General features: G+C 43.4%; 1 protein-coding gene across 6 annotated transcripts in view; it reads right to left on the bottom strand.

The window, feature by feature from the left end:
* Positions 1–609: 609 nt before the first annotated feature.
* The window catches only part of LOC149370795 (cholecystokinin receptor type A-like), a 183,156-nt gene continuing 161,205 nt past the window's right edge, over positions 610–22,560 (bottom strand). For 3 of the 6 annotated variants that reach the window (XM_089563130.1, XM_089563152.1, XM_089563158.1), the window contains exons 6-8: positions 17,333–17,431; positions 2,603–2,817; positions 613–1,422 (exon numbers count right to left, since the gene is read on the bottom strand). In XM_089563130.1, coding sequence (XP_089419256.1) covers positions 2,696–2,817; positions 17,333–17,431 — 221 coding nt within the window. In that variant the 3' untranslated portion in view covers positions 613–1,422; positions 2,603–2,695. Of the gene's footprint in view, positions 1,423–2,602; positions 2,818–17,332; positions 17,432–22,560 lie in introns of those variants that run through there. The other 3 variants (XM_089563134.1, XM_089563147.1, XM_089563142.1) reach the window with 3 other exon arrangements.

Raw genomic sequence — 22,560 nt, 5'->3', positions numbered from 1 at the left:
GACATGCATAAGAAACTTTGCTCTCTCTGCCTTCAACTGTGTGCTACTGAGGAAATCTCAGCCGTGATACGAAAACATTGCGTCTAATCTAAAAACAGCCAGCATAGTTATTTGTTACGGTGCAGTGCGGTTGACCAGTCAGTGAAGTGTCTGTCTACGTGCTGATTGTCAAGCTGGGCACTTGGTTTGGTTTATGGGACTTTAACGTCCCAAAGGGACTTAGGCTACGAGGGACGCCGTAGTGACGGGCTCCGAAAATTTCGGCCATCCGGGCTTTTTTTAACGTGCACTGACATCGCACAGACAACGGGCTTCAAGAATTTCGCCTCCATCGAAATTCGGCCGCCGCGGCCGGGATCGAACGTGCGTGTTTAGGGTCAGCAGCAGAGCGCCATAACCACTGAACCACCGCGGCGGCTCCAGGCTGAGCTCTTGGGGGCTGCCAACTAATAACACTTGGTTTCAGTTGCTGGTCAATATAAAAAGTGACTGCGGGGCAGCAGCTGGCTTACCGTGGAGTAATGTCAATTATACAGTGATCGACTGACAGTGAGTCGCTGCTCGATACCGAGCAATATACGATTTGCTTTGGAATTTTATTCAAGATTTTATCAGAGAATTTGGTTTTACAGTGTGCTATACGATTGGCTTGCGCTTTTGTTTCGCCCTGATGGCAAGTGCAGGGGCACGGACCTATACCGTAGTGTCAGGTACTGCTCACATGTGCTAAATTTGCATGTGCATTATTGAATAAAACATGGTAGGTGGTGCTTCATCAACCCTTGACGATGTTTACGGGACGACACATTTTATTGTAGCCACTGAAGAAAATGGATGAATGAGTGTCTGTCAGTGCCTAGCCGGAGGGAGCTACCTGTCTAGTAGCTTGAGAGGTTTCAGTAGAGAACACATTAAAATGTTAAGGCTAAAAGGTGATTTTGAGAAATTCTCTTCAACACCTCTTGAGCACAGCGTTCTGGAACCACGTGGAAAGAGGCGCCATGTCTTCAAGGCGGCCGCAGTTCTTCAAAGTAATAAAACTTCCAGCAATAGTGACTGACGATGATGTTTTTATTTGTGCTGATGACACACCCAACAATTTTCATGCTTGTTTGACAAGGAGAACACAGACAAGAGAAGGTGACCGTTGTTGACGATAGATGACTGGAGTACCTTGGCACGACACAATGAAAACACGACACGTCGCGAGTTGACCAGGAGAAATGGAGCAGGTATGCACGCCTTGTCCTCACGCGTGCGGCAAAATATCACACGTTTACAGCCGCGAGGTATAAGCCACACACACACAAGAGAGCAGTGGCACTGGGAGGTCAGCACAGTGTGTCCATCTCCGCACTACAGTCTTGTGCTCAATGCAGCGCTTAGCTGACAACGGTGGACTTTACCAGCGGCGACGGATGCCTGTGTTAAGTAAAGGAAGATAGTGGAAGAAATGAGTTAAAATAATGTTATCCCTCTCACCGCGTTTCCTATCTTTTAACCCCTGCTGCCAGGAGCCTTACCTCTCGAGATTTGCGAACTAGGCAAGCACAGCAAAATGCTGCATTGATATTTCTATCATCGACTGTATACGTGCAGGCTGTCTCTCATGTAAGCTCACTAAATATTTCATACATACGCCTGGATCAAGAACACTAACAACGTCGAATGTATGCGGACTATCCTTCACAACTGTCAATAATTTTCTGTAGTTACTTCGCGTGGTGTCTAAATTCCAATTTTCTGGCTTAAAAAGGTTGAAAGGCTTCAGGTAGCGGGCTCGTTGATGAAAATGTGTTTTTTTTTTCATTAAAAAAAAATGCTTTTTTAGCTCAAGACCAATATTGTCGGCTGAGTGCACTGAGATGCATGCATGAGTCGGATACCACGCAGTCGGAAAAAGCAAATATATGCAGATATGCTGAGCCACCAAAAAGTGAACTGAGCGCTATCCATGCTTTTAATGCCACGTATATTCGAACATGAATAGGGTACCCTTACTCGTTGGTGCGGATGCCAAAAGTACAAACACCAAACATAAAAGAAAACTAAATATTAAGAAATTTTCTTCCTCATGCGTGTACTTTTGCACAACGCTGTATCTCTTGATACCGTACATCTTGCTCTTTTGTGAAGATGAAGAACACGCAAAGAGACATTTATTAGAGAGGGTGTCAGTAGATGCTGCTACGTTTGTTTTAAAGACTGCCGAGAACGCCGCAACACTTCTTTGCAGTACTCGAAATCCTAGTCAACACAGAGTAGTAGTATCTTCTTTATAAATTTATGCACGCCCGCCTTCTGGAACGGTTTTTTTTTTCCTTCGTCGTGGTTTAGGAAGACTATGGTTTGCCTTCCTACGCGTAAAGTTTTCTTCAAGGGGCGCCTAGAGTCACACTGAATTCTCTGACCGAGCATGTCCTTTTGAATTCACTACCTTTTTCCTGTTTTCTGTAAATCCCGGAATTCCTTTGTACTTTTGCTTTATATAAGGCGGGGCATATATGCAAGAGGGGCCAATAAAACCAAGAAATGACGGTATGGTGGGCGGACAGTAGCGATGCAATATAAGTGGTGACCCAGGGTCTCCCGCAGGCATCACCTTGGGGCGGGGCTCCGTAGAGGGCGCACCAGTGCGCACGTCATGCCCGGGCGGAAGTGGTGCTGTTCGGCGGTGAGTGGGGTACGGGCCCGCTCAGGACTCGGTGTCGCTTGCGTTGGCGCCGTCGGCACGCCGGGTGCAGTAAGTGGACATGTTGCAGGAAGACGAGGACTCGCCGTCAGCTACCGATGTCGCGGGCGGCTTGCATACGGCTACTGCACATGACAAAAAGAAGCGGGGACCACGCCACTCAGCCACCTGAGAAATGCGCTTGGGGGGGACAAAACTCAAGCAGCAGCCGCTGTTGCTCTGGGCGGAAGAGTTGCACAGTCACTTTTTATTATTGCGGAATAGCGTTATTGTTGTTTTCGGGCGAACTTATTCCACTGTACATAAGGTCCTTATCGCTGCCTAGAATACTTGGGTCGTAGCCTCACTGCTGCGTTGCCCACGACTCCCTGCTGGAAACAAGTTCTATGATGCAATACCCTCATAGAGTCTTCATCATAGAATATCATATAATCTGAATGATATATCATACAATTTGTATGATATTCTACGACATCTCTATGATGACTATACGATTTTACAGAAATGTATGACATTTGTATGATAATTTTCTTTGATATGTATGATAAGCCTATGATATTTGTTTGATAAACTGTATGAGTTTATTGCATCATACAACTTCTTTCACCAGGGCTCCATTGTAGTTTTTGTACGCAGCCTTAAGTGAACAGACCTGAAGGGCATCTTACAGAATTCATTTGCATCAATCCGCCATCCGTTTTATTGTTCTCTCTTTTTTCATCGCCTTTACGTCTCGCTGTTGTCCTTACTTGGAGCAGGGTAGCCGACCGGACAAAAGTGTGGGTTCATAACTAGATTTGAGCGCAAGCAGACCAGGGCGGCGGTCAGAGAATGGAATGCACACACGACCATTTTTTTTTTCGTTTTCGTGTACTTGCGCTGAACTCTAATCATGAAGGCACTCGCTCAGTTCAGCATCCAATTGAAGCCTGGTCACTTCCCTGCGATTCCGTGCTCTTTCCTCTCTCTATGCAGGGTTACGCTACACTAAACTAACCTACACTACACTATCTATACTTTATTACACTATACTGTACTACACTATACGTCACTACACTACACTACACTACACTACACTACACTACACTATACTATACTATACTATACTATACTATACTATACTATACTATACTATACTATACTATACTATACTATACTATACTATACTATACTATACTATACTATACTATACTATACTATACTATACTATACGATACTATACTATACTATACTATACTATACTATACTATACTAATCTATACTATACTATACTATACTATACTATACTATACTATACTACACTACACTACACTACACTACACTGGACATACTTAGTCCCGCTCATCAAATGAGGTGAAACGACATGGCCACGCCCGTTTACTAGCGTGAAACCGCAGTAGGCATTGGGTGGTTTATGCCGCAGCCGAAGTGGCTAAAAAGACGCAGCACAAAGCGAGGTATGTCAGTAAACAACTTGAGAGGATACGTTCAACTAAAGCAAGCTAAGGTTCTCAACACAGACACTTCCTCTTTTGGCTATGCCACAGAAAAAATTCGCTCCAAAAGAATGAAAAAGTTTGATCGGATGAAACTTCCTGTGCATCCGTAGGAGGAGTGTTCCAGTGTTCATGCGCACACAGCAAAGCAATGACGAAAATGACGCGTCATACGTGGGTGCACTCGAAGAGGTGAAGAGGATAAAACGCCGATCGAAGAGGAGGTGCAGGTAGCGACATCACGTGCAGCCACATCTAGCACAATTTAAGACTCTTCGCAATCAGTGCAGTGAAACGAAAGACGATAAATGTAAGATATGTATTACACGAAGAAAGTAACGGCGAACTATTGCGTCTGCGTCGGTCCACAGTGAAACAAACTACATGACTTAGATGTTACTGCACGTACTCTGCAAGAATACCACTCAGTGGCCAGTGACCATTTTCAAGCCTTTTTATTTTCATTTCAGTAAGTTATTCACTGTGTTCTCATCCGTATATTCCTTGCGTTCATTTACCGTTTCAAGGATGTGTAATCCTTGTTTTTGATTTGTTGCCATGTCTGTTCTAACGTCGACCTTTCTGCTGGATTGTGTGTACATTTATGTTTTACATCTCTCTTCATGTAGTTCCGCTTAAATTCTTAACGTTAAAATAAATCACGCTCACAATGATTACAAGTAGTGTCGCACATGCTAGTTCTTTTACCTCTTGCCCTCAACTTGCTCAGAGAGCACACACTGACTTTAGCTCATTTTTTCCAGCAGAACAATATATCAGCAGTACCACAATAATTGCACACACTTGCACACCAAGTCACCTTGCAGGCTAGATTGATACAATTGACTGGACTGAGCCATTAGTGAGATTACGCACGAGATTTATTTTAGCTCATGGCCTACTACTATTGTATGACTGATGATTGTATTGAATTGCGCTGATTTCGTCTTCATCGCCCTTCCTGTGTTCATAGTTCATGTATGCGCACCTCGTTCTTAATGATTGCGTGGCTTCCTAGGTCCTAATTCAGTGATTCATTTTCTCAAACTTTGTTTGTTTCGCTGTGTATATGCGTCTTCCTTGAATGGTTACTTCACTAATAAATCAGTCGACGGGTGTTGCCATCCTGCTTGTTACTGCTTTAAATACTTCTCCAGTTATGACATCCGAGATTCGTGTATGCACCTCATCCGCGTTTTACTAGTGCAACAACTTGCAATGCTGGGCGAGATTTTGCATTGCGTCAAATTGCTTTCCCGTACGGAGACAACAATAGAACATTACAGCCTCAGCGTCCTCATCGTGGCTAATAAAATATGCAAAAGGACACCACAAGAACGTGCGCCACAAAAGGCGAAAGGAGGGGCGCTACGTCCGGCATAATTTATTAAATGCAATTCCATCTCTCATAGCCCTTTTAATCACGACAACACAAGAAAGAAACAATTCGACGGTGTAGTCGACCTTTCATTACTGCATCAAGAATGTTTCCGAAACAGTTTGGTCCTGCATATTCCTCTCTATATGAAATTAAAGGAAGTCTGTGAAACAAAAATGTGAAACTGCTGAGAAAACAATGAACGCTGCAGAGAATAATCGTTGTTTTTCAAGAAGAGGATTCTTTTGTGAGATAAATCTTTGAATAGCCAGTCATTGTTGCAGTTTAGTTATTGTTGCAATTGTCTCTCTCATTGCTACAGTTCCACAAAGATGGGAGTTGATACGTAATGCATGAAACAAGGATGCCACGCTTTAAATGTTTGCAAATAATGAAGCTAGTCAAACACGCGCGAGGTTCTTTCATTGCTTGTGACAACGAAGAATCAACGGACAAATAAAGAAGTTAGGTAAAAGCACAAAAGGGTTACTGTCTTGCTCATGAAAACACTCGTGACCAAACCACCTTCGCTTAGTGGCCCTAGTAGCAGCTCGTCCCGCTCCCAGCTAGGACTTCCCGCCCTCACCTCCGTCAGGATCGCCACGCAAGATATCAGGCAGCAGTGAAGATCTTTCAGCTCAACTACGCGTACACATTGTGCAATGCCCCGGCGCTTCTGTGTCACAGTGCGCCGTGCCGGTTACATGGGCACCGTGAGTTGGAGAAACCATGCAAGGGTAAGTACAATGCTTGTTATCGCGTTCAAGGCGACCAAGTTGGTTTTTACACGGTGCATTTTGAGCCACCTTTGGAAGAAGACGCAGCCTCTCCACGCAAGTCAGCCGCGGCCTGCGCCAGCGGTGAGCCCTGCTTGCGAGAGCACCATGCGATTACAGCCGTCAGCTTCGGTTCTCTCCTAAGCACCCTAAGCACTCTCAGGCTCTACGGGCTCGCGAACAATTTGGGCAGGGTTTGTCGACTCACTGAGTAGTTTGGCTGTCCACATCTCCTTTTTGTCAGCTCCGAGAGTTCGACGTCAGCCATATATCTGCTTTTCAAATAAAAGCGACGGCTGTCACTGCGTGAGGCAAACTCGTGGTGCCTTTTAAGATATTTCAACAAGTTTAGAGCAGAAATATTCTCTCCTACGTGCTGTTTCATGAATAACTGCTATGGTGCAAAATTGTCATGTTTCAAAGCCGGCGTGAATGTCACAATGCAGGCTGAGTGCCTCCGTGTGTATTTCGTAGCTCCCTTAAGTGGCTTATGATTTTCTTCAGTGCACTGAGAGCAAACACTTCGCAAAAGAGCCAAAATTCAGCTCGTAAAGAAATGCCTCGAGAGACTTTCGGAACTTTTAAAGTGAGAAGTACCTTGGCTGGTGAGAAAAAAGTTTGAGCGTGAATAGGGGCCTACGCTATACGGCACTCAAATCTCCGGCCAAACCGTCAGCTCAGAGCAGAAAACAGAAAAATAAATCGACAAAACAGGAAAAAGGAAGCAGAAGTGGGCCAAAAGGGCGGAAGCAACTGCGCTTAAACAGGAATTTAAAGTTCTGAGAAAGTAACAAGAAACAGAGTGTTCTTTAGCGGTGAACGTTTCTTTATAGGTCTTGCTGTCATGAACTTGTAACCCGCTTTTCGCAGTACTTTTAATTCCTGACTTCATTGTGATGGCATTTTCCGCAGCGCATGAAGCCCACTGTACTGACTAATGCACCAAGATGCGCTAGCGAAGAATAAAACAAATTAAAAGTAATTCTAGAGATGCCATCACTAGATAAAAAATGTGCAGTGTTGTTTTAGCGGTGAAAGTTTATTATAGGTTTTGTTATCATGAACTTGTGGCCCGCTTTTTCTTGTACTTTAATTGCTGACTTCATTCTGAAGGCATTTTCAGTAGCGTATAAAGCCTATTCTAGTGACTAGTGCAACAATATGCGCTAAAGAAGATAAAATCAATGAAAAGAATTAATTTTAGTGTTGGAAGCGCTCGCTATAAAGTGTACCAGCGCGCCACCTTAGGAACTAAAAAACACAAGCTTCTTGAGCTCGAAGCATTCATTTCAAAACTTTTGTACCTTGCTCAAGAGTTTCAAGAGTTTCCTATTCGAACATCTTTCCCAAGCTCTTTAGTCCAATGTAAACTTTGCTTTGAGTGCCCGCATAGGACTTCCCAATTTTACAAATAATCCGAATCATCGTAAAAATCTCTTCTATTGTAAAAATCTCTTCTATTGTAGTAAGTAACGAAAGAACGATTCGATTTTTCCCTCCTCTTGTATTACCCACCATATTGAAGGGACGCATTCATAATATTTCGCTGCTGAAATGCTGCTATTGGAGCCATTTCTGGGATAAAAAAAAAGAAATGGTTCCATTCTTTAGTGAGTGTCAAGAACAAGCTGCATCAGAAGTATTTCTGGACACCATCGTGTAGTAGTAATTCCGTGCCTAACCTTCATAAATTTTATATTTTGTACTTCAGACAGGATCTTTCAAACAGTCGATATTTTGATCAATGAGGTAGGAACTGTAGATCTTGTAGTAGCTATTTCTCTGCCAAGTAACTGCGCCACCGCAGACGTTAAGTGTAGAACTTAAAAGTATCCTGTAGCCTCGGAGTGGGCTCTGTTTTTGAAAACAGTCGCTGGAAAAAAACTACCCAGTGCCCTATTCGAACTTCGTTCTAATTATTCGGAGACTATTCAGAACATGAGAACGCATTCTATTCCTTTCGAATAACCTCGAAAATGCAAAAATTAATTCAGTGACCGAATCAAATGAGATAACATTTGGTTCTTTATTTCAGAATTTAGGATATCACTCTAAGAAAACAAGGACTGAAATGGGGTCACCGCTTAGTCCTTTCGGGGAATAACGCATTTGCAACACCCAATGGTCCTTTTCGGGACTAACTTCAAAGGGTTCAACCGCTGCTTCCTTAGGAAAGGGGAGGCAAAGGCAATCCCAGGGAGCAGCCGTTTAAAGCAAAAATATGCAAACGAAGGAAGATTTCTGGAATAATTTAGAACTGGATATTTTTCAACAGCACCGACCATCGATATCACAATAAAGGAGGCAGAAATAAACACATTAATATACAGAGTCGAGCCCTAAACCTTTGGTTTGGGAAACAGCGTGAATGTGTCAAGATCACCACCGCAGACGGCCCAGAGCAGGAAATAGAAGCCTTATATACGAAGCAAACAAATTGCTCGGGTTTCTCACGCGCGTTGCTCTTTAGAGCAAATCATTGTGATTTTGCTGCCATGTCCTTTCGCAGCAAGCAGCGGCAGGTCTTAAAGCACGAGCAGAGCGGTCTAAATCGTGTTTTTGGCCAAACAAAAAGTGCCGAACAATGTATACTTTACAACCGGCACTTCACAACCAGAAATTGGTGTTTTTTCTTCATTTTTTGCGCATGAGCTGGCCTTTTTGTACCAACTGGAATCTTCACCTTGCAGCCTGTTGAAAACAAATATAGAAGACCGTGGTTCAGTTCGTTTTTTTGTTACTGCTGGGTAGCGGCGACCGGGAATTGAGTCCGCCACTCACCGCTTTGCTAAGTGTTGGGGATGCGTACTGAGGATCACTTAAGCTAGCAAACAACTCTCAATGAAATGAAACTACCTATGCCTGCTTAATGGTAACCCTTAGAAATCACATCCGAAACGTTTTGAAGCGCGTAGTATACGTTTATGTATGTCCATGCTCAAATGTTGGTCACTTCGGTTCTACGAAGCCTTTTTCTCATGCATTAGAGTCTACCTTCTTTGGCACGTACAGCAACGGTGCTCTTACGCACATTAGACGACATCCTGCTCATCGAAAATCGAGTACTATTGCAATAGATTTCTTATCCCGCAGTTTTCATGGGCTGCTGTGCTGCGGTTCATTACCCCTTAGTCTATTTCTGAGAAATTAGTCTGCAGAGATTGCGCACGGCACGTGTCTGTGGGAAGAGTGCCGTGTACAAACTTACGGCCTACAGGCGGGTTTTGTGTACTAAGGCCCTTGCTCCCCAACAAGGCTGTTTTTTTAATTTATCGAATTTGATCACGTGAAAAGTTTTGTCTTGGCATCCTTCTTAGTTTTATGTGACCACATAGTTTTCGGCTGGAAAAACAAATAATGAAGGCTATACATGAATCCGCCCCTCCTCCGTTCTTTTCTTCCCCACTCAAGTGAGAGTTCGACAAAGGAAATATTACTTAATCAAAGGATTTGCATCCCCAAAATTCGCACGGAGTCATTCACTGCTGAAGCCGCCAGTTACGCAAGATGAAACAGAGCGAAGATGTTAAAATGTTAGTTGCCGCAAATGTTCCTTTCGCAATGCAGCTGAACGCTCTAGGAAAGTTCGGTGCACCATCGCACGATAGCGCCCCGATGGGGCCTTTGCACGGCACCTGTACTTTGGCGCACAACGAATGCAAACTACCTGCAATTGCAGAAAAGCTCGCTTTTGATACACTGTCAGCAATAAACCGAGTTTCTGCTCTGAACTCGAGCTCTTTTACATAGTACCCGTGGTGAAGCTATATACAAAAACAGAAAAAAACTAATCAAAACGATGCAAAACATCCATCTCACCGTGGATAAGCGGACAGCAGTCTTGAGACCGTATAAGGCCAACTGCTATCTCATGCCTGCCATCTTATGATCTTAGGAAAACTCATCAGGTGTCTCAGCTACAATCTACTTTGTTCAACCTTTTTTATGTTCTAGGCCGGCGGCCTAAACATGAGGCTCGCTTTCCTAAAAAAACATGTCTAATAGTGAAGAGCTATAGGACGAGCCACGCTGTATTCACAGCGCGCACAAATTTGCGTAGGAACGTGCGCAACGCAACGAAGCGCAAATGGGATTGCTTACGTATGCCTCCGGCTACCCGCAGTGGGTCGTAACGTTTTAAGGAGGCTTGAATGGGTGAACCATCGCTGCAAGGCAGCATTTTTAAGGTAATTCAACTCGCTTGCAATGCGCGCCTGATGACATAGCAGAAGCAACTAGCTACTCCCTCACGCATGTTAATATCAGTCAAATACTTAAGGAGTATCTCTTGCCGTGCTTTCCGCATTGAGAGCCCTTAACTTTGAACACGCGTCCGATCGGACATGTGGACATTGTTACCCTATCAGTGTTAAACAAGTTTTAGATTATCATTGAGCTGCCTCGGTCGCTGGTATGCCCCAGTTCTTTAAAAGAGCCAAAAGGATGAACATTACTGTAGAATTCGTTGAAAATTCCTGTCTTGTTTTGAATTCAGTTCACTCGTTTTCACACTGTAATGTCCAAGAGATGCTGCCGCACAGGTATAGTATGGTATCTTGCTGCAGGTACCTAGCATGCAACAAATGTGTCAGGTGCGTTATTTTTTCTTAATCAAGGAAAAAAAAGGAAATAAAGAGCTAGGAAGAGGAAACACAAGATGACAATGGCATTTTTGGAGACACAGACTGCTGAGTAGACTTTACTGTTATGGCTCAGGGAGCTAGCAGCGTTGGTTCATAAAAGACCACTGATTAAAACGAATTGGGCCTTTGTTATAAAACATTACGCTACCATTACATTTCGGAAGCGCAGCGTTCCTGAGAGTTATAAATAGCCTGATTGCCTCAGTAAAGCCTGTAAACCTCATGAAAAAGAAGGAGCCGATTACAATAACAGCTAATTATGCAATCTAATTGAATTCAGTACCCAGTAGCATCCACGGCAAACAAGCTGAATAGTTATAGAAGCGTAATCGATTACTATTGCATTATTTGCGTTTTACATTGATTATCATATTTATAATATATACTTCGACTGCAAATAACAAGTGCGGCTCGTTTATTGATATAGTTTACTGATACAGTTGATGCTTTCCTATTTTCACGAAAAGTTGCTTTTTTACATTTTGGTTGCTAATTTCTCCACGTTTCCTCGTCAAGAGACGAGCAACGACCGTTAACACTCTCTCGATATAGGCGTTGGAGTGAATGGCAGCATTGTCACGTATGCAAACCTTCCGCACCAGCTGATAATTCCGTAGTGCTCCGATGATCGAATATGAGTGCTTTATGAAGCGGTTGATAAGGCGCTGCTGGTATGTGATTGTGTACAGCTTAAAATCTAGTTAGTTCCCTATACTAAAAAAAAAAATCAGTGCAAGAAAGGTACAGGCGATAAGACACATTAGAGCGCTGCGTCTTTCTTTTCGTCCTCCTCGTTGTGCTATTATTTTTCACTGTAGGAGCCCACGTGGTCCACACACGTTGGTCTATAATACTACAAAATATTCCAGCAGTAGTGCTGGTTTCAGTACAATCCTTGCTTTACTTAACATTCTCTTGATGTACGCGTTGGAGTGAATGGCAGCATTGTCACGTATGCAAACCTTCCGCACCAGCTGGTAGTTCCGCAGCAGTGCGATGCTCGAGTATGAGTGCTTTATGAAGCGGTTGATAAGACGCTCCTGGTATGTGCTTGTGTACAGCTGAAAACCTAGTTAGTTCCCTATGCTACAAAAAAAAATCAGTGCAAGAAAGGTAAAGAAGATAAGACACATTACATCTTAGTGGAAGCCACTAAAGTCGGTGCAGTGGGAGGTGAGTTGCGACGCGATCTTACAGGAGGGGGCTAACTTAAAAGCGGCTACGAGACACATATTTCTAGGGACGGGCGCTGCCGTAGGAGAGAGCCGTGACCCGGTCGTAGCCAGAACATGATTTTGTGGGAGGCTACTCCGCAGCCGGTCCGCGTCGTTGCTGTTTCATGAAGGGCACATCACCGCTCGCACTTGGGCTTGCCACCAAGTTCAGGTTCTTGATACTGGTTACGACTAGTTTGCGAAAAAATTAACTGAATCATAGCACCGAATTACAGAAATATTTCTTTGAATTATATGAAATAGACTGGTCGAAAATGTAATGAATTAGATACGATTTTTAGAAATATAATAATTAAACTAATCAATTACCTGTAGCGCGCTACGTAAAACTCGGGTTAAGATCCACTACCGCGTACGAGATAGTGGTTGGGAAGTGTGGTAGGTCACATGTGGTTTAATGTCTAAAAGCTGCGCATGGACTTGAAAGACGTCTTAATGGAGAGTTCTGGTTCCAATCCGCACCTGTGGTTTTTTAACGTGCACTGAGGGCAAACAGCAGACGGGAGCTTTTGCATTTCGCCTCCATCAGAATTGCTATTCGAAGATTTAAAAAAAAAAAACATGGACATCCGTGCTTACAAATAAAATAGCGGAAGACGCAGCCAGTTAGACTAGCATTGAATAAATGTCTTGTAGAATAAGAGAGCTTTCTGTTTTCAAGTTCCAAAGATGTAAATAGATCAAAGCGGCCGAGATAAGCGAAGTTCGGGGGAGCTCCTTTGCGTAAAATGATGCTGATACTATGTGGCAGTGAAAGACAAAACTTCGGGAGGAGTACCTCCGACTACTGTGCATTGTAACGTCAATAATGACATAAAATAACGGTAAATTGGGTAACTTCTTTTCGCATATGCATGGTGTATACATATATAGGGTAGCTCATATATATGGTTTCGCATATACATGGTACTGACATTGCTGGCTGCTGCAAGAATGTTATTTCTTCACTGCAGTGACAAAATTCTCACATGAACCACCACGATAACTATTCCGCACGTAAGGAGCGAAAAACGCGCGTTTCTGTACAACAGACGTACCGACGAATTCAGCTTTGCTTACGCGGCAATGGACTTCACTGTTATGGCGATATGCGGTGAGGTGAAGCTTCAAGAAAACAAAAAAAGTCCGAGTCAACGTTCTCGCCCCAGGCGCATGCATACAAAGCGGTGCGTCTCAATATGCTCCATGAACCGAGCGCTGTCAAGAACAAACGGCTTGGTCTGCCCAAAATTTAATTGGCCGTAGCCCGTGCCCCGTGGCTCTAGGATATCCCTCCGCATTGGCTAAGGTCGTTCATTGTGTGGGGTTCGAGGCGCGATTAATTCTGATAATTGAATGTCCTGGCACCCTTACGAAGAGGGCGTGAATTAAATAAAGGCGAAGCGCAAGCACACAAAGAAACCGCTATGGCGCGATGGAATGTTGTGTGAAATGTTTTTTTTTTCTCTTTCTTTCAAATGGAGAGTCAGCAGATGTCAAAATCTTTTGCAATGCAATTAAGGCGACGGGGAGACGCTCTGGGGAATGCTGATGAAAATTTGCTTCGATCAGAACGGCAGAAAAAGCTTTGTTGCTAAAAAAAAAAGTTCCATAAACAGTGGATCATAAGGACAACGTCTTCAAGGTTTTGCATGTTGTTGATAAGCGGACAGTGAGCGAAGATCTTTCGATATAATTAGTTAAATTTTATGAGATATCGGCATTATGTTGCGGAAATATAGACTCTGTTGGCATAGCTGAAATTGAAACAGTATGGAATGGTATGGTATGGTGCGGTATGGCCCGGTGTGGTAGGGTATGGTATGGCATAGCATGGTATGTTATAGCATGGTATGGCACTGCATAGCATTGTAATGTTTTCTTTTATGTTGTATAGTATGGTATATGAGGACTTGCACGTTGAAGCTGCACTGTAGTTGCGGCATAAAGCACGTGGTAATCGACGGTTCAGGATATGGGCTGGGCATGTCGCCCAGGCGGTCGACATGCTAGGCCTGTAAATTTTGGCCGAATAAACGTCTTCTACTACTACTACCACTACTGCTATGAGATATCGGCATTATGTTGCGGAAATGAAGACGCTCTTGGCATAGCTCAAATTGAAACAGTATGGCATGGTATGGTATGGTGCGATATGACCCGGTGTGGTAGGGTATGGTACGGTATGGTATGGTATAGCATGGTATGTTATAGCATGGTATGGCATTGCATAGCATTGTAATGTTTTCTTTTATGTTGTATAGTATGGTATATGAGGCCTAGCACGTTGAAGCTGCACTGTAGTTGCGGTATAAAGCACGTGGTAATCGACGGTCCAGGATATTCTTAGACTACTTAATAATGTTTACCATGCACCGTCATTGTACAGCATATGGCTGTTTTCGCATTTCCTCTCCATAAATATGCGACCGCATCTCCCTATACGCCTACCACTCCTTTAGACGTCGCAGGCGAATGCCATAGCAATTAAGACGAATCCAATAGCAGCCCCGCCCCCACTACAGATACTAACCTTAGTGTCTTCACGTCTTGCGTGAATGTTCCCGGTAGAGCTGTCACGCGCTATGTAGGGAAAATGAGCTCGATGGACAAGTCGACAACACGAAGGTCAAGGGGGCTCTAAAGCTTTTCCTCCCGCTGGACGCTCATCAGACGTCGAGGAAATGTAAATTGCACGCGGTTTTCCTTTCACGTGTCGACGTGAGTTTCAGCTACTCATAATGTGAAGGAAGCGAAAAACACCGCGGGCAGCGCGTTTTTCACAACACATCTAAGAAGTCACTTGCAACTTCAAGTAACTTCGAGGGCCACTGAGTGAAGGAGGCCTCAGCACTACGAACAGAAGATGTTGAAATTAGCGCATGTTCGAAGATTGACTTCCACTCTGAAGTTCAAGGCTCAATTATATGTTCACCATATATCCAGAGCCATGATTGGCTGGGGTAAGGACGCCGTCCAATGAAGAACACACTATTCGTACTAGCACTGCTGGGAATCCGATGCGCAGGAAGCAGGTTTGAATATTTCGTCGCTCGCCCGTATCCGTGAACTGATCAGTCGCAACAAACCATGACACAAACCTCAAGGTGCTGGCCTGTCATATAACTGAGTAATACTTGTTGGGGGGCTAGTTGGTGCATGTTTCCAGAAAAGGGTTGTAGCGCCGGAACAGACAACACACAGAAAGCTAGACGGGACAGGGACAGCGCCTGTCCCGTCTAGCTATCTGTGTGCTGTCTGTTTCGGCGCTACAACCCTTTTCTGGAAGCCTGTCATATACTACAGTTTTTGAAAGCGAGCGGCACTGCGATTAATAGTCAGGTTTGGTTCACACAGGGTGCAGAATCCTGAAATCATTCATGAACAGGAGAAGTTGGGGCAACTAAAGAGCCCAAGGAAAAGCTGCACATAATTTTAGTCCTTCATAACTATCTATTGGAAGGTTCTCTATGATTATGTTGATGCTTATCCGACAGAAAAAGAAGCAGATATTGCTGAGAAAATTGCATTAAAAATTGTTGTTCCCGCCGCTCAATCTAAACTCGTAACGTCTGCACTAAAAATTACTCCATGATCACCGTTTTGAAATGGAAGGGGGTGCAGTTGAGCCTCTTAGATTCGCAAAGAAAAAAAAATGTGGGAACGCGCCACAATATACTTACAAAACCGGCCGGTGATGGCGACACCATCATTTCGTTTCTTGGCTTTTCCTACATCAAGTAAGCACTGTTTTCAGTGAAAGTAGCGAGCTTAACGTCAGAAGGTAGCAGTACATCAGAACAGAAATACCAGAGAAAAAACATAATCGCCCACATTACAGCCATTAGAAACGAAGCTAATCGTGTCCTGTTTTACGGCGTAGCTTTTGAAACGCTAATTTATATGGTAGGTCTCTTCTTATCTGAGTAAAACACATCAATCAGTGCAGAAAATTGCGGTTGAATTCATCCAAAATGATTACTTTATTATCATTCAAATGTCACTGGCATTAAATTTAAAGCTACTTGCCTGACCGTGAGATACGGCGCGAAATCTACAGAGCGTGTCTGTTTGGCTAATTTCCTCACTTATCCCTCGCAGATCTAAATCCAACTCACCACGCTTCCTTTCACGCCGGTCGCTCTAAGCGCGCTTATCCTTCTTAGGCACGTACCACTGTGCTCCAACAATCTTTCCTGGTATAAATCAGCAGTCGACTGATAACGCATGCCTGTCGATGCCGCAGTCTATCTAGCACTATCCATTCTCTAGATTCCGCTGCATCTACTTTGATCTAACGCAGTGTCAATAACGATTTATTGTGTATAATGTATTGCATTTTCCCTTTTGTAATACACTTATCGGGGTCATTTGAACTGCACAATTATTAAATAAATAATTCAATAAATGAATAGAAATTTTTGAACAGCCTAGTAAAAATTAGTTCGACAATGCTGTTTATAAAAAATAAGAACATAATGCGCATGTGAATAGTTTAATATTATAGAATAGTACCAGTGATTGAGGAAGAAAAAAGGGCTGTGGTTTAAACAGTCCAGACAAACAAATTAACTTCAGCTATAATTACGCAACTGATCATCTTATAGCAGTGCCTGTGAAAAATAAACACCGAGCACCTTTACAAATAGAAAAACTCAATATCCAGAGTTCTAAAGGGGATATGGTGCTTAATACAAATGCCTCTATTTTGAATGAAAAATAACCGCATTTGTCTTTTAGGGCTTATTTTCAAGTGGTTGCCATTTAACCGGGTGTGAAGTTTTCCAACCTACTCCTAACTTTCATTATAATAACAAAGATTACGGAAAAAATCATGCGATCACAAGCGGATGAGTGGTTTAAAACCGGAAAAATATGCGCGGTCATTTATGCAAAGAGCGACATTACTGAAAGTAAACTTATGAAATGTGCTCCTAAGCTAACAATCGTGTAACGATAACAAGCCTCGGAGTCCGGACAGTTTTTCTGCCTTAAACATGAACAACCACAACCGCATGTTAGTACTCAACTTTATACAGGCTGAAATCGCAAGAAACCCGCAAGAAGCCGCATTGTTCGGAAAGGCAAAGCTTTATATTGTTAGTTTCATGCGTTCCATGATTGCATCTTTACCGTGCTTCTTGTCATTGGCTTCGTTGACGTCGTTGAGTTCCCTCTCTTCTTTGAGGCTGGAGAGTCGGCTGGCAAGAGTGCTCCGTAATGATCCCCTGCCTATGTCGGTGTGGGAAAGGAGGTATTTGGCTCTTGTAGCATGAAATCAAGTAAAACAAAAACAATGCAAAACAAAAGTAGTCACAGCAACCAGCATATTATCCGCAAAGTCAAGAAAATAAAATCCTACGGAGCTTCTGAAGCTCATTTCTGCAGGCAAGGCGCGCATCTTCTCATGACACTTTTTGAGTATTCCAGTTGCGCCCTGGAATATTTCAGTAAAACCTAGAAAAGCTGTGGTATTGTAAGAGTAGTTATAGGAATAAAAGTACTGTCTACAAGCCACAGTCGCTAACAGTAAACCGAAGCGAGTTTTAAGGGGACCGGAGGGACTACTGCTTGCAACTTTTATAAAAAAAATTGATTCTTTGGATTAATAAAGTTGTTCTCACTTTGCTTGCGCAACAAGAGACGTACTCGTTGCTAAGAAATTTGTCGCTAAAAACTGATTACTTTATTCCGCCCCTGGATTCAGACTTGTGACGTTTGTGATTACGCAGCGACTATGACAGGCTCTGTGATAGCTACTTTGAAGCGAATAGCAGGGTTGTGTAGGCTAAAAAAATTGTTTAAAGGCCAATGACAGAATGGAAGTTTCTTTACAAAACAGTCTGGCCAGCGATATCCATCTTTAAACGCTTGGTATTATGTAGCCTAAACAAAGCTCTGTTTGCAGATAAATATAGCCTCTCAAGTTTTGTTAACGAGGCAGTCGATCGATAAAGGGCAGTGCTCCTATAGAGCGGCCTCATGTGAAACGCGCTCAATCAGAGCGAAGCTCAAAGCCCTTCTGCGCGTGAAAAAGTTTCTATTAACGTCCACTTTCGAAAGCTTTTATGGATGTTCTTGTGGAAGCGAAAAATCTGTCTGTAGTGATTTTTTTTTTCACGTTTATCTCACACCTTGGGCCAAGGTTTCTCTGAAACTACTAACTTGAATTTTGGTATTGTTCACTGACTCAATTTGGAAAGAACATGCTGGTGCTCTTTTTCTATCACGGGGGATACAATCAGTGATCAAAACCAACTTTTGGTTGCAGCGAACGCCACATAAAACAAAGTCGACATTTTCCGCCTTATAAGCGATAAGGCACTTGTCGATATATCTGTCACGCACAGTTTAGCAAAATCAATTTTTTTATTGGTGACTGAAACAAAAGCAATATCAGTAAATTTGTATTTCAAATATAAATAAAACACTAACATTACATTTGCATGTTTTGTAAAAGAGATCATTCCTAACTTTGAAAGCTGTGTAGTTTCAGATTAGAAACAAACAATCCAGAAACACAAGGCATGGTGCGCAATAAAGAAAGAAACGTGTAAAAGCTTCAAATATTAGCTACAAGGCATAGCCATAGCAGCAACTTGTGCGCAGCGTTTGCAGCAGCCGGCTAGGCGACAATTAAGCAGAGTTTAGTGCAGAGAAGGAGTGAAGCCATTTTCATGCCAGGAAATCAAGGGATCAACAAATCAGCTACATTCCTTGATGCATTACCTGATGAAGTTGGCGGAGAAAGGAAAAAACAAACAAACCATCCTCGTCCTTCCTAAGAAACGTCAGTTCATGTCGTTATCCCGCTATCCTCTCGATGCATGAAGAGTAGTTGGTAAGCAGCGCCATTGTGTCCAACATTCCTAGGTGTGTCTCAATCATCGTTGTCCCCTGGTTGGGCTGTGTTATCATACAGTATTATGTTTGATAGCGTCATTGCAATCAAATTCCCGCATCACCCCCCCCCCCCCCCCCCTCAGAAAATCACTTTGCAGTTCACGAATGCGATGCAGCAGAACGTAGACACATATCCGCCATAATTGTTGTGCTTACGTAGATGTTTAGTGCAGCCAGCCATGCCTATAACCAGTCTTTAAGGGTATAACTCCAGTGAACATTGGTCGTTCTCAGTTGCTGCCTCAACTGCACGATTCTTTAGAGTTAGGGACAACAGCCATATTCCAGCGATTTGCCCCACGAGCGCATTTTCGGACTTAGATTTTTGGCAATGACATGATTGTGTCTTCCGGAAAACCATTATCTTGAATATCGATCATAACACGTGACAGCGCGTGCTTGTTCACTGCGGCACAAAAAGGAGTCACCCAGTTGTTTTCAAAAAGTCTATTAAATTTAACACAGGAGTAAAATGGCGTAGATCTCTGTACCATTCGCCGAACCTTAACTTCTGAGAGAACCTTAACTTCTGCGGTGTAGATTGCAGGCATGTCGCTGTAGAACATCAAGAGTAGAGCCCGTTACCAGCGGTGAGAAAGCACTTTTAGGAAAAAGAACTGTGCCATTAGCGGTGAACGCTTTCAGCATTTCGGGCAAGGTAAAGCAAAGCAAATACTGATAATAGCTAGCAGCAACCTCGCTGTGAACCTCAATTCCCATCGACTTGTTCGACTTGATGGATCTAAGCGCTGTCACAACGAGTGGCAGAATCAGTGGCCGCATAATATACTTTTTCTATTCATCCATTCATCTATTTAAGTCCGCAGCTTGGTAAAACGAGGCCCAGAAAATATCAGCGGCCAGATTAGACTCCTGAGCAACGCCTGCGTTTCGTGACTCTCTGAGTTAATCACGAATAAAAATGCAACCTCAAAACAGTTTTGTGACAGTAGCATTGGATGCTTTCCGCAGCAAGAAGAAAAGTGCATTTTCTTTTAATTTAATGAATTGATATAAACATTTGTCGCGCAAGATAGTATTGATAAAGAAACTCAGGATATTTGAAGCCAAAAACTACTCAAGACAATTTAGCCGTTACGATGAAAAGAGTACCGGGATGCGGCGAGATCCGTTGTGTTATGACCTGTTTTCGCGAGGACAGAATTTTATGCAAGAGCCATACAGTCGGTTATTTTTCGCGAGGACAGAATTTTATGCAAGAGCCATACAGTCGGTTATTTTTCGCGATGACAGGTGCCTGAGGAATACTACGGAAAACACTGCGGTTGCGACAAAAGCGCTGAATTTTGTCCCCGGATATTACACAAATTCCTGCTGTTGAGAGAAAAGATTTTCTTTCGTGCTTTAAACACACTCTTTATAATTCCACGAGCGGTCTGTTTGCACATGTGCTGCAGTGTGACGAGAGTGCCCAAAGCCCGGGAGAAGCGCTGCGAATTTTTGCGCCACAAAATGTAAAGCAGTGGTTTCTATTATTCACAGTAAGGGCTAGTAAGGAGCGCCTTGTACCTAATACCTTGCGGAGTGGTTTGTAAAGTACAGTATGTAGCAAGGTCCCGGGAGAAAGAGAAGATCGGAAAAATACCAGGTCGGATGAAAAAAAAAATAAGTTTCGAACAGCCCCAACCATGCTTCAAGAAAGCCTGTAAAAATCAGCCGTGGCGCCATGTCAACGTCTGACGCTATGTTGCCTCTGCCTATAGAAACGTGCCAACACTCTTGACAGCGACCACAGCTGCAATGGCATTGAAAAAGTTATAGAAGAGAACATAGACTCGCGTAACGCGGGAGACGAAGAATTTTGGGCAGAATTACCATATGAATGCTCGGGCCTATTTGAACGCACAGAGTCTCGGCTTGAACGCCACAGAGGGTGTCCTTGCGAAAGGCGGAAAACCTCATCGTTCAATACGGTCGTTCCAGGAGTCGGTATATCTATGTGTTTGCAAGTAAAACGTGGTGCAACGCGGCGTACTAGGAAAAGTTGCGAGTTTTCGCACCGAAGCATTCATTGCATTCATTGCGTCATTGCATTCGTGGGGAGGCCATCAGGCCGCATTATTGAAACACCTGCCACTAGACTGGAAGTCGTCTATCTTGTTGCGATACTTGCCACGTGCTTTCGAGCACTAACGCAATGGTCATCTCATCGCTAATAACAAGGCGAAAAGACGCTTTCGAACAAATTGCACTGTGAGCTATTAGAAACGGTTTTTCCCCTGGTGTCCGTCTTTAGCACTCACTTTTCGACATCGCTTCCTCCCATAATCTGAAGATTTAATCTCTCTTTTATGGAAACAAAGAAGGAAAAGGAAAGCAGCTACCCTTCGCAATCGTAACTTGCAGTGTTCTTTCCGGGGTGCAATATTTGCTCTAATGTTGAGGAGGGTCTCGTTTGCTGTGCGCCTAAGCGGGCTGACATGGATAATGGTCACATTATTTACGGCCCGTCAAAACGTGAGGCTCTACCAAGCCAATTTCCTCCTTTTATTCCGCATAGCAACATAGCATTTCGTCCTTACAAGAAAGACGAGCGTGATGTAATCACGTAGTGTACATTTACTAATATCATCACGCCTCTGTACTTCGAACGGAGCCAATAACGCTGTGATGGCTGATTTCAGCCGAGATTACAGCTGACAAAAAGCCCCAAAATGTCTTATTCGCCGGGGCACAAGGAGATCGTGAAAAATTCAGAGCCGTGTCCTCTGCATACAAACAGTCCACATGGGTTTGATCTGCCGTAATGCGGGCGACAACAATAAAAACAACAAAACACAAAGGCTAATCTACGGCTTAACAAAGACACTTCAGCAAAAAACTAGCCCATGTTTAGAAGGCGGCAGCTCCGTCAAAGTTCTGTGCATGGCTAACGGGAAGCGAGCCTGGAAGCTCCTTCTTGCGATACGCTCGAGAATCTCATGAGAATCTCAGAAGCTCATGTTGTTCAATAGGCTCCAGTTACATCTCTTACTCTGCATTAACAAAAAAAAAAACAAGAAGGCGCGTAATGTGTACGATCTAGCTAATAACATCAGTCGGAAGCTGATCGATCGTTGTCCCACAGAGACGAGTACCTTAAGAGCACCAGTGTCTTGCGAACCAAACTTCGGGGCGTACTCAAAAGTTATCTTTGGTAATGATGCTTTTTTTGCGCCTTCAACGAGACAGAAACAATCTGCGAATAATTAGGCAAAAAATATGGCACGATTCCACCTTCATGCCACTTACCATAACTACGAACGAGCCGGTTCCAGCACAAAAAAAAACAGCATTATAGTAACGCATAGATGAACCCCGGGGACTTGTTCTGCTTTCAATCGATACTTTTGATCGTCTTAAGAAGGTGTCATCAAAACTGAAGTGGCTAGCGTGCTCTCAACTTTCGTGAAAGAGCACGAATCTGAGTGATCCTTCGACAACAATCGATTAGCTTG

Source organism: Amblyomma mixtum, chromosome 1, assembly GCF_055824585.1.
Source record: "Amblyomma mixtum isolate Tamu chromosome 1, ASM5582458v1, whole genome shotgun sequence".
Lineage (NCBI taxonomy): Eukaryota > Metazoa > Arthropoda > Arachnida > Ixodida > Ixodidae > Amblyomma > Amblyomma mixtum.
Note: the sequence above shows the minus strand (reverse complement) of the source record. Positions and strands in the feature narration are given on the sequence as shown.